This window comes from Zonotrichia albicollis, chromosome 2, assembly GCF_047830755.1.
Source record: "Zonotrichia albicollis isolate bZonAlb1 chromosome 2, bZonAlb1.hap1, whole genome shotgun sequence".
Taxonomy (NCBI): Eukaryota; Metazoa; Chordata; class Aves; order Passeriformes; family Passerellidae; genus Zonotrichia; species Zonotrichia albicollis.
This window is the reverse complement of record NC_133820.1, coordinates 20,660,103-20,674,843: the sequence shown is the minus strand read 5'-3', so window position 1 is coordinate 20,674,843 and position 14,741 is coordinate 20,660,103. Positions and strand designations below refer to the sequence as shown.

At 39.6% G+C, this 14,741-nt stretch overlaps 1 protein-coding gene across 1 annotated transcript in view; it reads left to right on the top strand.

Annotated features, from left to right (window-relative positions):
• Window positions 1-14,172, top strand: part of PRRG1 (proline rich and Gla domain 1) — a 31,191-nt gene extending 17,019 nt beyond the window's left edge. Inside the window, exons 3-4 of the mRNA XM_005484384.4 lie at window positions 3,710-3,870; window positions 10,446-14,172. Coding sequence (XP_005484441.1) covers window positions 3,710-3,870; window positions 10,446-10,949 — 665 coding nt within the window. The 3' untranslated portion in view covers window positions 10,950-14,172. The remainder of the gene's footprint in view (window positions 1-3,709; window positions 3,871-10,445) is intronic.
• The last annotated feature ends 569 nt before the right edge of the window (window positions 14,173-14,741 follow it).

Genomic DNA, 14,741 nt, shown 5'->3' with positions numbered 1-14,741 from the left:
AGCAGGAGCTTTGAATTTAGAGCTAAAATGTTTGTTTTTACTGTTTACCGGTGATTTTAGTCTGCTTAGATGGGTAAGGAGTCAAAAAAGGAAGCTCAATCCTGGTCTCAGTGGAGCTGGTTTTGGTGTCCAGGCTGCCCCAGGCTTTGCTTCAGCAGCACTTCAGTGTCTCAGAATTCTTTTCCCACTCTGGTGCTCCCTGTTCCCTCTGTCACTACAGACCTAAAGCCTTTTTCCTTTTCCTGTGTCAGCTTCACCTGGCAGGCTGCAAAATATTTATCCTCTTGTGTCTGTGCCTGGCTCCAGTTCTGATTGAGTTTCACCTTGGTAGAGTATCCATTCACTACCAGGATAGCAGGCAGCCTTTCCAGAGGGGGTGTAATAAATTGATCTGACTGTATTGTTCTCTTCAATAATAATAGGTGAAACTAAGTCTCTGGAAGCTTTTTGATACATAAAAACTTGGTAAAAGCCACTTATTGCAGTTACATACACAGCACAAGCATGTCTGAAGAAGTGATGTATTTAAATGCATTAAATTTGGTAGTTGTATAACTTCATCTATATCCTACAGAAATTGGGGAAGTAGAAGAGACTTTGGATGATTTGTGTCTTTTATATGTATAATGCCAAAATACTGATTTTGACTTCTCTTTTATCTGCTAGTTAATCTCCTTAACAAAGTGAAAAAGTGACTTATCTTGCTTCATTTCTTTATTCTTACACATGAACTCTTCCCTGATTGTGTTGAGCTCCACAGTAACAGCTGCAGTGAATTCAGCCACGTTGTGGCTTAGCTAGGTGGGCACCCAGCCCAAGTGGGCTTTTTGCACACTCCTATCCTACTATAGCTGAGCATCTACATGGTTGTGGTCCTGGAATACTAAGAATGGGTTCTGCAATACAGTTCCATTATCTTTTTTTATAAGGTTCATCAGGCAGTGCCTGATTCTCATTAAATCCCTGTATTTCAATTGCAGATTTTTATTTCCTTGATACATTTGTATTGACTTCTCAACAGGATTTGAAGTCACTAGGATTATGCGAAGCATTAAAAATTTCACATCCAAAGAAGCAAGTTAATTTACTTCATTTTTATTTCCACCCTTGCAGACTCAAAAGGCATTCCAGGTCTAGACTAGCCAGAGATTTTTATTTATCAGATACATTCATAATTAAGATGGGATGCAGTCTATTTTCCTCAGCAGGCTTTTTTTGTCTCTGTAGTATGAACATTTTGTGTACTGTATGAGAGAGAAGACAGAATTTCTGAATATGAGTTGTTAAATAAAAACTTTGAAGGTTTAGATAGTCAAATATTGTCCATTCTTGAACTGAATTAACATTTTGTTGTTCTTCATCAATGCATTTCAGAAATGTATGATTATTTCCTGTTGGAAAACTTAAGTAGTACCTAAAAACTCACATCAATATGTATCAAATACAATATTTCTTAATATACCAGATTTAAAAACCTTTATTCTCTTTGGAAATTGGAAAGTGCATGCAGAAACAATTATTTGTATCTCATTTCTGAGAGCCAGAATCTGTAAATCAGGGTATTTTCATCTGTCTGCATTTTCCTGTGTTTCTTTTCCTTCTGCATTCAATACAAAGCTGTCATCACTTCTCTCATTGCTCTTTTTGGGGATGGGTTCCAGCCATGAAATTAAATTCCCTACATTTTATCTGCTGGAGGAGGGGAAACTTAATTTATAGTGCATTATCTACTCTTCAGTGCCTCTACACATGGACACTCTTAGGAGAGTCTGGCCTGACACTTGTTCCCTTCAGGAATGCCCACGAGGAGTTGGGGGAAGTAGAAGAAGCACTTGCAGTCCATCCCCAGGCATGGCTGTGTGCTGCATTCCTCATGTGGATGAATTGTTCAGCTCATCACCTTGGGCTGATCACTGAGGCATGAGGCTGAGAGAAACCAAATTATTCAGGCCTAGAGGGAAATGAGGGGGAATTGTGTGGAAAGTGGAAAAAAACCATCTCTTACTCTTTCCTTTTTGAAGAGATTTTTGAATATTGGTTTCTATGTTACTTAGTCAATGAATTACACAATAGATGTCCATGTGCTCACCTGTGGTGCTGAGAAAAACCAAATTTGCAGTAGGTGCAGTTGCAGGGCTGGATGCACTGAAGCCCTGGCATCCTCATGAGCAGGGTGATTTGTGTGATGCATGCATGGATGTAATGTGTTCAGCTGCAAGCACAGGAGTCAGTGCTGGTTTGGAATTCAATCTCACATCTTCCTGTAATCCTTTGCAAAAGGAAGATCACTGTCTCATGATTTGTAACCACATTGTGACTGACTGACCCTGGCTGGATGCCAGGTGCCCCCAGAGCTGCTCTGTCACTCCCTCCACCATGGTCTGCACCTTGGGCTCCAGAGGAATCTCAGCTCTGGCACCTGGAGCACCTCCTCCCCTTTCTTCTCCACTGGCTCAGGGTAATTTTCTGGCAGCTTCTCACAGAAGCCACCCCTGCAGCCTGGCCATGGAGATCCATTACAGTTCTATACCACAGACATTAAACAAGCTGAGATTAGTTATGCCTAATTATGCTAATCTGTGCTGGCAAATACCACCACTTGTTTCTAAAGCAAAAACACAGTTTCCTTGCTGCCCACCCTTTATAACATTAAAAATCAGATGATTAAGGGAAAAAATACCCTTCAGACTAACTGCAAATGAAGCAATGCACAAATGCTTATGTAGCCAAGAAAGTGCTACAAATGCATTAGTGTGGCAGTGCCTTGAATCATTATCCCCTCTTGCTGGCACTCAGAGCCCAGGAACAGTGTAGCACTGACCTGATGTTCCTGACCTGACCTGGAATACCTGGAGAATTCCTGCATCATGCACTGCAGATGTACCTCCTGGGGAATTCAGGCTGATGGATTCCAAAGTGTTCCCAGTTACTGCATATGTAAAAATCCTTGGGTCAGAGAGTTTGATGGAAAGGAACATCAGAAGAAAAGAGATTGCTTCCAGCTTTCCTCCTTGGACAGCAGACTAAGGGAAGCAAATAAAGAATACCTGTGTCAGAACATGGGTTGCCTTTTAGGGTTGTTTTGGTTGATTCATCAAATAAGGTGAGGTTTTCTATATGATTCAGAAAAATAGAGGCTACTTCCCCTCACACCCTCAGAAGAGCTCCCATTTACTGGTTGAGAAATTCAGGAATGAAGGGAGCAAGTCTGCTTCAAAGTTGCTTAAGAAAACTTATAGACTTAAACATTGATAAATGCAGCTGTCTGGTGTTTGTGACTCTGGGTAAGAGTCATAAATATTTATATCAAAACCTTCAGAGCATTCTGGCTGTGATGCCCCCAGGCAGCAGCAAACATCATTTGGGATGTTGACAAGCAGGATTTGTTTGTTCAGTGTCAGTTTGAGCTGAGCATGTGCCTTCCAAGGACTCTTCTTGGGCACCAGCTTCAGTCTTGTTTCACTACCCATGACTGTGGTGCTGAATTGAGGGCTGTGCATTTATGACATTTTAGCAATAACTACTGGAATTGTAGGCCCAACTATTCACCACAGTGAGCAAAACTAGGAAAGGCCTTTTATCATATCAAATAAAGGGGAAGGCTTTGAAAAAACTTCTCAAAGTTGTATTTTCTTGGAGCAATTCTAGCGTGAGGTTTTGGGTGTCTATTTTAGAAGTGACCTTTGTTGACTCTCCTCTTCTTATTCAGTGTTCTTAACAGAGGACAAAGCCAACTCTGTGTTAAAAAGATACCCAAGAGCCAACACGTTTCTGGAAGAAATAAAGCAAGGTGACATAGAACATGAATGCAGAGAAGAAATCTGCAGCTATGAAGAAGCAAGAGAAGCATTTGAAAATGAGGAAAAAACGGTATGTTTTACTGTGTATGTAAAGATGGGTGGGGTGTATTTACAGTAAACTTCTGGATGTGCTAAGTGCTTGTGTGTTTTCCAGCATTACATTAGATTTGGTTTTTGCACAGGGAAATTGTACTGGCAAGGCAGTTTAGTGGCCAGAGTGGCACAGGGAACCTTGCAGATTTGTTCTGAAATTTACACAGGTGATACATTCCACTCTTCAATGGTTGAGCTCCACATCAAAAAACAACAGTCTGTTAAGGCATACTGGACATTTTCAGTTCTTGGCATTTTTTGATGGTGTTGGTGTGTATCTCACACATAGCTGGGGAAATGGGTAAGGCTGGCATGAGAATTATCTGATATATTAAAATGAAGTTGTAGGACATGTGGTTTCCCTTCAAAGCTGCTTCTTTCTGAAGCTCTGAAGTGCCTGCACACAGGTGTTTTTATCTCCCAAACTTGGCTTGGCATGACTATTCCTAATGATAGCTCATTGTGTAATTAAAAATAATGTGTACAATGAGACAACTTGTATAAAATTCTAACACAACATCACTACTGCTTTTTGTTCAGTCACTAGAGAAAACATAACCTAAACATGTTGTCTCTCAGCTTCTTTCTCTCGTTTAGGAACATTTTTTGCTATGGTAATTAGCATTTCCCTTGCAGAGGTATTTGGGAAGTAGTTACATAGAAATAATTACATTTCTTTTCTGCCACAAGTGTTGGAGAAGCTTTCAATAAGATCCTAACCTTTTATCCATTTCCACTGGTGTATCCTTTTTCCCTGGCTGCTCTGTTCTGCTGTGGGGAGTTGCTAAAATGGGTCAGGCTCTGCTAATGTGCAGTGGTGCCTGACCAGCCTCATGTACTTGGGCTTTATTTAGTGCATTGTCCCCAGCATATCCATCCACACAGCCACTTAGTGATGCTTAACATCTGTGTCCCAGGGGAAGGGAATGGATGCAGTGCATAGGGAACATGATCCAGTGTATGCAGAGAAGCACAGGATCAAAGCTTTCATAGTATAGATAGACTGGAATTCAAATGGGGGCTGTAGCTTATTTATCTCATGATAACTTTTTGTCTAATCTCTATATTTTTTTATCTTATCCCCTTGCTTCTTTGTTTTTCTGCAGTCTTCTAGGCAGGTCTGCAACATGCAGATTTGTAATATTAAAAGAATATCAAGCAGTTCCCTCAAGTTATTTTTGGTGCACGAGTTTTTAATTAGCATTGAGTATGTCAAGTGTGCATACATGCCATTCAGCATTTTCAAGACAGGATTTTGACAGATTCCAAATTACTATTTTAAGTTATAAAGAGAAAACTATTAAGTTGGGCTAGAACCAACAAGGAAGGATTTGCAGGACTTTGTGGGTAAAATAGAATATGAAATTATTTGTTGACGAATGTAATGCATGTGGAGGAATTGGAGACATTCATTATAACACACAATTGGCTCTGAACAGAATTCAGGAATGAGATCTGGATTTCAGTCTATGAAGACTTCAGTTTAATGCTGAGCAGTTAAACAAAGCCAAAAGAAAGAACCCCAAGTTCTAAGAATCTGAAATAAAGGAACAAGGATCAAATTAAAGAGCTTACCCACATCTTGAGTGTGTACGACTCTTATCTCCCTATCTCTTTAAAAGTAAATTAGAGGAAGGACCAGAGAAGTGTGACAATTGATCAAAGATATGGAAAGACTTGTATAACAACAATAGATGATAAAATAATTGAATCAGGGGATATGTGATGATGTCTGTGAGATGAAGGCTGAGCTGAGGTCAGTCACTTGCCATCCTTCTGATAGCAGAGCTGAGAGGGCCTCAAAGGAAACCGGGAAGGTTCAAAGCAAATAGAAGTCTCTCCTCACCACGGCTAATGGAGCTGTGGACTGCCTTGCCACAGGATGTCTCAGATCCTAAAAGCTTGTACAGGTTCAGAGAACAGTGATGTAAATGAAGGGAAGTTAAATCAGTCTGGAACCATTAATTAAAAGGAATCAACTTTGGCTAATGGAAGTTCTTAAGGTACAAATATGTGAAATGTGGGAGAGTATCTCCCAGCAGCAGCACAGCAGCCTGCCTGTGTTTGAACTCTTTCAGCAGTCTCCAATGATTACTGTCAGAAGTTAACAGATAAGGTGAGCCCTAGGTGTGACCTTGTAAAGCTGTTTATTGTGGTGCTTACAGCCTGCAGGCAGAGCTGCATGTGGTCACTGGTCAGGTGTCAGAGGTTGTTGGGAGGCCAAAAGATTTATTCAAAGGTTAGTGTGCTAAGTGTCTGAGTGTGATTGTAGCACTGATATTAATTTAATTTCCATTAACTCATTTTTTTAAATCAAACTGCATGAAGATTTTAAAAGCTGGAAGTCACAGATTTTCGTTCCTGTTGCAAATTTCCAGTGAATTTTAAATATTGCAAAAATTGCCAAGTTCTCTTTGTTGCTTTATTCAAGCAAAACAAACAAACTACTGCTAAAAATCTTAGTAAGCAGCTTAAAACTTGTCAACACTGGATCTAATATTATAAGATCAAGTAAGACTTCCAGTGTTGCTCTGTGTGTAATTATGGATGCTGGATAAATCTCATATGAGAAGATATGAATCTTTTCTTGCTACTTGAAAGTGGGGGCAGACCAGAAGGGAAGAGTGTGGCAGGTTGCCCTCACTTCCCCTCACTGCTCTTCTCTCTCCCTCTGCCTGGGGAATACCAAGCAGTCTTCTAACTTGTTATCAGTCCACCTCAAAAACAAGTCAGGCAATTGACAAAGAATCATTTGAGGATGACAATGCTGCCAGCTGCAGTAAAGGCCTCTCCTGAAATTCTCAAGTGAGTCTTGACTTACTTGTGGATCCCGTATTTGATTCAGCATTCAGATCCAGCTAACTGATTCTGACTCTGTTCTGAGAATTACAAATGAAAGGGAAAGAGAATTCTGGAAAAATTTGCTGTTACTGCCTTTGGGATGCCTTTGAGAATTCCTTTTCATTATTTCAAACTGGATTTGCCAAAGCACTAAGGTACATCCAGAAAAATAGTTCTTGGCAGGAATATATGTTAGATGTTTTCTAAGTATTTTCCATTGCAGTTATCTGATTCTGTGGCCTGCTTAAGTTTTTCAGCCTTATAAGGCTTTTACACCTGGTATTCCCAGTTGTACAGCACTCAGGGATAAATGATTACTGAAGTGCCCTTTTCATTAATCACAAGTTAGTAATTTTGTCAAGCAGAAAGTCCTTTCTGTTGTTAGTTAAAGAAACCAGCAGCTGTGGGAGGGATGTTTGTTCTGGGAGTTTTCCAGCTTATAAATTACTCTTTAACTTTCTGTATGAATTTTACTGATACTTTGTAAATTTTCAGTATTCCCCCTCTTGGTCTTTTTCAAGCAGTAGTTCTTTTGCAAACAGCAGTTTGTACAAATCCTCACGCTGTGTAAGCTCATCTAAGTTGTCTGTGGCTTTGTTAGGCAGGATTTGACTGTGACCAGAAGTCTTGTCCTCCTCCTGCACCATCCCTTTACTCTGCAGTGTAGCTGTGGGTGGCAGAGCAGAGGGAGAGCTTGGCAGCTGTGCAGCTCAGACATGAAGGATGCATTTCCTGCAGTTCTGTCAGTTGTGGCAGTCTGGGGCTGAAAGTGTTTGTGCTTCTCTTGGAGAGCTGACTGGCAAAAATGCAAGCTGGGAACCCAGGATCTAGTATGCTAACAGGGTTATTTCTTGTGGGGTTTTGTGGAGTTGTTTTTTGGTTGGTTGGTTTTTTTTTTCTTTTCCCATGAAGAACATTTAAAGATTTTTTTTTAATGACTAAGCAGGTGTTTTTCATCTGTGTGCAGAACTGTATTCCTCTGTCTATGTAAGACAGTGTTAGACGTAAAGTAATTTCTGACCAGGGAGTGGGGAGTGTCTCAGCTGTCTTGAGTTTTCTTTGCCTTGCATGTAAATGAAAAAGGACATTAAGCTACTTTAATCCTTAAGGCAGTTTACACTCTTTTAGCTCTTTATGCATTTGTCTGGTCACATCACCAAGTCAGACATCCCCAAAGCATCACACCCTGTTCTGCCCTAAGTGCCTGCCACTCTGGGGGGACAGAACAGATTTTCTGCTGCTTTGCTGAGTAGCAGAGTGCCAAGGAGAGAAACTGCTTCAGCTTTCTGAAGATACAAAGACATTTTCTATAGCAGATAGATCTGACTTAGAAGTAATGTGGAAACAATATTCAAAGACCAGTCACTATTTACTACCCTTCTAGTGGAGAAGGTGCCTTTCCTCTGCAGTCTGCAACACATAATAGATTGTTAGGGGAGAAGTGTAATTTCTTCTTTTTCATCAAAACTACCTTTCTCCTCCAAAGAGTCTTTAAAATTACATATCCTTGCACTGTATATATAATGACTTTCAGTAAATCTTTGGTCTTAAAAACAAACATTTTACAATTTTATTTCTTTGCTGCCATTGAGGCCACAGAACAGTGATGTGGGAGGTTTGGTCCCAGTACATACAGCAAGATTTCATAATCCTAATTAATCCTTTTCTGCTTTTTTTTTAGTTAGCAATATCTTATTTATTCCACTAAGTAACCTAGTTAGCTGTATTCTTAACAGATGCAAAAGTAATAGGTATTCTTAATTGCCTGGTGGTCTGGTGGGGAGAGGGTGAGGTGTTTGGTTCTGCCAGGTTTTATCATGCAGAGATCCCAGAAGCTTTCAGTTGTGCAGCTGTTGGCATTTTTCAGTGTTAGTTCCCCCCAAAATTCATTTTTCTAAGCTCAGAACTGTTGGTTTGGGGTTCACTGTGGAACACATGTCAAGGAGGGCCCTTGTAGAGAAGAATTGAGAGTCCATCTTTCCAGTCTGTCTTGCTTCATTTGAGGCCAGTGCCACCTGACACAGCTTGGATGATTCGGATCTGGGTTCACATCAAAGAGGGGCATTGTGACAATCTGCTTGTAGAGTCAAGACTTAAAATTTAGGGAAACTGCCTGATCCTGGATTGGTGTAGGAGTTGAAATTGTTTTGGTTTTTGAATTTGCACATAGACATAAGAACATCTGAATTTATCTTTGGAAAGGAAAATTTACAGGAGTCAGTTGTTTCGTGTACATGGCATTAATCTAAACCTGAGTAAATCCTGACCCAGAAGTGTTGATAGTGTTTGTTTTGTCCATGTGTCCTGGTGCTGCCTTTGCACAGGGAAAGCCTGACCTCCATGCCAGAGGGATTATGCTGCTTCTGGACCCAGGCTGCCTTTGGGGTCACATTTTCTGTTTAATGTTCATCATGTGCCATCAGCCCTGAGCTAAATAAAATGATGAATCTGATTTGTCTGTGCACAAAGTCAGTCTGCAACCTAAATACCTCATTTGCTAGCAACTGAGCAATTACAATTTCAACTCTACCTGGTGACTATTTTATAAATAGTTGCATGAAATGTGTGCTGTCATTTAAAATTAATGTGGTGCTGGCAGGAGGGTGAGAGGGTCAAGTCTGTGCATTTTTAAAAAAAGCTAGAGTTCAGAGATTCTGGCATGGACTAGGGGGGTGTGATTAATTTCAGGTTCTGGGGGTTTGGGTTTTTAATTATACTAAAGTATACTAAAATGTTCTAAATTATGATTGTAAAACTCAGAGGAAGTGTTTCATAGTAGGAGAGACATTACAGGTGAGGATGGCTACTCTTTTGAGGCAGGGTATTCTTTTCTTTTTTTCTGTTTCTTCACAGCATTCACTGCAGAAGAAATGTGATGGTAACACAATATTTGTACTCCCATTTGCTCATATTAATATAGCAAGGAGGACTTTCAAGTATTGGTGTCCCCCTTCATCTTTGTTTTTGCTTGCTTATATTTTCACTTTATGTTCCATTTTTCTGTAGCTGTGTTGTCAAGGTTTCTAGAATATATAACCTGTGTAATGGTCTCACAGGGCTTAAAAATAGCTTATGGGGCTATTTTTAACTGTAAACAGAGGATCTGAATCAACTCAAACTAAGCTGACAGTGATTTCTGTATGAGCCAGAGGGTGGGGCATGTCTAAATTATGATAAGACAGTGCAGCATAGTTGTGCTTAGCCAGAATGGTCTGTCACTGTGAGCTGGTGTTTCTGTGTCCAATTGTACCAGTGCATTATTTCAATTTTAAAACAAATAAACCCTAAACTTGTGCCTTGAGTGGTGCTGACAGATTCTGATCCACCGGATGGCTGATGTGCATGCTGATCAGGCAGGGGCTTTTGGGACATGTTTTTCCTAGTTTGTTTTGTGGTTTGGTTTTTTCCTTTTCTGAGGGTATTATCACTTAGTCCTGTCTCTGCTGCATGTTTGTAAACATTGAGTGCAGATATAAGAATGTTAAAAGTGCTGAGGAGTTTTTTACAAAACCAAATCCCTTTTGTATCACTAATCACATAAGAAGAAAAATTGAAAGTTTGTGTGTGCTTATCCATGCCAGCTCTTATTTTAATCATCAATATTTGAAATACCTTTGGTTTTGTCCTCATTCTTTAAAACAACTTGCTTACATTGCTTGTTTTCTATTAACTGTGTTATAGTTTCTGACATGTTGTGTCTTGCTCTTCTAGAAAGAGTTCTGGAAAGTCTACAAAAACGGACTCCAGGGAGAAAATAACACAGGACATAGCTGGTATTCATTTTACCTCGCATTTCCATTAATCATTGGCCTGTTCATTATCCTCATTGTGGTGTTTGTCATCTGGAGGTGCCTGTTCAAGAAGAAGCTGCGGCGGCAGTCGGTGTACCGGGGAGCGCTGGGCGAGGGCGCCGCCGCCCGAGGGCCCCGCCCGCCGCCGCTCAGCGCTGTGCATTCCCCGCAGGAGGAGCTGTTCGAGGGCGCCGGGCTCTCCCCAGGGGGGCTCAGCTATTCGGATGCACGCTCAGACTCCATATCCACTAGGCTCTCTAACTGTGATCCTCCTCCTTCCTATGAGGAAGCCACTGGGGAGATCAGTGTGAGAAGGATTGAAACGGAGCAGCATTTAGATCCACCCCCACAGTACGAAGACATTGTGAACTCCAGTTCAGCCAGTGCCATTGCACTGACCCCCATTGTCACCAGTACTAAGTAAAACAAGAAGAATGCCATGGACCTTTTAAAAATCATTAATCATTTTGTAGCACTTTATCTTGGCTTATTATGCATTTCTGTAATTTAACGGACTTGTATACAATGAATTTCACCTTTTTTAGGTTCACTCGTTCTTTGGGTTTGGGATTTTTTTTTCTCCTATCAAATGTCTTAAAAGATAAGGAATCTGTATTGAGAGTGTAGTGCAGATACAGATGTGGTGCTCTGTCATACTTCTCAAAAGTACCTCTGTTTTGAAGGACGTCACTTGTTTTATTCCAAACACTGTCCACATTCCCCACAAAATTTGTGGGATCTCCCTCCCCTTTCTTAATGCAGACTGTCAGAATTCCCTGCAATAGGGAATCCTTAAGCAATGTTTTAATAGTTATTTACACTAGAGGGGACTGATTTTTTAGTATTGCCTCTTGTCTGGTTTGTTCCTTTTTCTCACCTCAGTTTTTGTTGCATGCTGCAGCCTCTCCTGGCCCTCAGGAGATGGGAGCCTTTGTGTTCAAACCAGGATCTCTTGTAGAGAATGCTGGTGTAAGAGCAATAATTGCAGAGTCCTAGCAGGAGAGGTGTGTTCTAAAGCTTTTGCTATTACAGCTCAAAATTCTGTAAATGCTTAGAAGCTGACAATTCAAGACACTAATTGGAGAATTTAATGGTGTAAGTTTTTGCCTTTCCTGTTTTCCTATCTGGTTTTACTTTTGTATTCTAGAGGTGAGAAGTGTGCATATGTTAACTTCAGATCTTGAAAGTTCATGCAACAGTAATAGTGAAGTATTTAAGAGTGGAAAAAATCCTGATCATGGACTTCCTACTGTGATTTTCACTGGGACCAGGATGTAATCTATAAGCACATACACCCAAAGGCATTGCTTTCCTTTTTAAAGGGAGAAAAAGGAAAGGAATTCAGTGTCTGTGACTTCCTTTTTCCCCCAAATATGAAAACCTTCCTCAAGGTTTTGCCAGCTATAAACCCTTTCCTCAAGTTCTAATGCTCCCTTGCCTACTGACATGTACCTTGTGTACACCTTGTACTGGTGCCTGTGTGAATTCTTTGCAGAAAATATAAATATCTTTTTTCAACAACAAATAAATTTATTGCTTACCCATTCTATCAAGGAATTCTAAGAACATGCAGGCATAACCCCAAGCATTAGTGTGGAGTGACTTTGTGAGGCTGAAGAGATGGATGCAAGTTACATACAGGCTTGTACAGAATTTCATCCACTTGGTTTAGGTGGTACAAACTCTAGTGTGGTGATTTTTCTTTTACAGGTTGATTTAAAAGTTAATTGCTCAGTTTAATTTCTGATTATTGAGTTTCAGTTTTCTTTCTTCCCACACCAAGTAGCATGGCATTAGCTTAGTACTCTTCTGTGTTCTACTAATCAATTAACACCAGTGGAAATGTGTTGAGCCCTGAATGATGTTATGTTGACTTTTTTACAACAGAAACCTGAACTGTCTTGTTTTCAAACACCCCAGATGAAATGGCAGTGCCATCTGTTTGAAATTGCTCTCAATGTCCCTCTCATGGGGCCTTGGCCCAACTGTTCCCAAAGGATTTTTGTGAAGGAGACTGGAAGGAAATGGAGGGTTATAGATGGGTGTGTAAATGTTCACTTTGATAAGAATATCATCTAACCTGTTGACAGGTGCAGTCAGGAGTTGTCATTTCTGACAAAGAGTAGGTTGCCTTTGTTGCGTGCTGGGGATCTTCAGCTGCTAAGGCAAGTTTTATTAGAGATGAACTCCTGGCCAAACTCCTGACTCCATTGTCAAAACTATAATTTGTATTTATATTCATTATATATAATACATATATTAAGATGAGTAGATAATACAGTATATTTTGGACACTTGTAGTAAAAATTGCCTGGGTTTTGTTTGTGGACTGTCAGACCTTTTCTTTTGAAGTGGTTTTAGCTCTTGTGAATCCTGAATTGCCACTTGTGGAAGTTAAAGCTCCTTTCAAACCGAGCAAGAGTTAATAAATGAAGTGCTTTAGGCAGACTCAGCAGAACAAAGTGCCTCACCCAGCATGCAGGAACCACCTCAGGAAGAGCTGGTACTTCAGTGTCTGTGCCATATTGGCACCTCCTGTGCCTGCCAGCACAGATGGGAGTTTTAGCAGTAACTTCCTTGTCAGGATATAGGACTTCCCTGGAGGAAATGCATGGACATCACCCATGTTGCATTAGGTTGTTTAGCAGCTGTGCTCATCCCTGATTATGGGCAGTCTGCTCTAGTAGCTTAGAGATGAGCTGGATCTTCCCTTCTTTCTGTGTTTTCTTTACTCTCTATTCCACTGCCACTGTTGAAGGGTTTGTTTGTGGCTCTTAAGTTGAGTATGTATGTTACTTTATCCTATTACTGTGTCCTGTAGATACTTTTATGTGCAATCCAAAATTGATGCTTGCCATTCCAAAAAAAAGTCACAACCAAAAACTTAGTGATCTATGAGTTGAATTAATTGGACAATGCCTTTTCCATGAGTACATGAGTATGAAAGCCATTGTGGCCTATAAATTTATGTCTTGGTGAATAAATTTAATATTTAAACAAAACCTGTGTGGGACAGTTGTGCAAATGCATTTCCTCTACAAACATGAACAGTTTTCTCCATGTTGGAATAGTGTCAACTCACAAATTGCTTGTTCTGTTTTGTGAAATGTGGGAAAATAGCTTAGTTTTGTGGTTGGCTTTTCTAACCTGATTGAAAAATAAAATTTTATTTGTACTGGGGTTTTTTACAGCTTTTTTTTTTCTTTTTGTTTTACCTATCCTGTAATTGCATTGTCTTGCAATAAATATAAATTTATAGTTGTACCTCTCTAAGGTTTTGCAGCTCTGAATGCAGTGCTGTCTTGACTGATGACATGAACAGTCAGGATATTGCCTTTCCCACTTCTGAATGTAACATTGAATTTCACCTTGTATTGGGACTAAAATGATTTAGCTACTAAACTAACTTAAAGGTGGCACTGTTTTAAGAAATTATGGAAATTAATGATTTGCTTAGATGATATTAACATAAGTGAAGGTTGTTCTCTCTTCACTGGATATAAATAACCTCTGATTACAGTATTGTATATTTTAAAGGGGTTTGGTTTACATTAAATTATCCTATTTAAGCATTTTTGCCTATGTTTATAGAAAATTTTTTGTAACATTTGTTTTTCAATATGCTAAATAAAAATTTTTAAGATGCCTCTAAAGTTTCAAAATATCAATTTTACACAACTACAGTGAGTATTAACTTTGTATATTTAAGTGGTCTTTTAATTTTCATTGTTCTATGGACTTAATCAGTTTCATTCATTTGATTTTTTTATTATTATTATATAAAATACAGTTATATTTTTGTATGTGGGTAGGCAATTCTATTGTTTCAAAATTCAGGCTCAATTTTTATCATAGTTGTAAATTTGTATTATTTCCTATTTTTTTTAAAAAAAGCATTTAACACTGAGATGAGCTCATTTGCTTAGAGTCTGGTGTTAATAACAGCAAGGTTGTGGTTCAATCCCTGTATGAGCTGTTCACTTAAGAGTTGGACTTGATGACTCTTCTTGGTCCATTCCAACTCAAAATATTCTGTGATTTGTTGTAGCCACAGCTAAATAACTCACAGGCTGAGGGAAAGGAAACTAGCAAGAAATGTTGAAGTTCAAAGTTCCCTTCAGCCACTTGAAAGTGGTTACAACATGTCATGTCAGCTCTAGGAATAATGAATTAACAGGAAACAAAACCAAACTCAGCCTTGTGTAATGATCCCTGC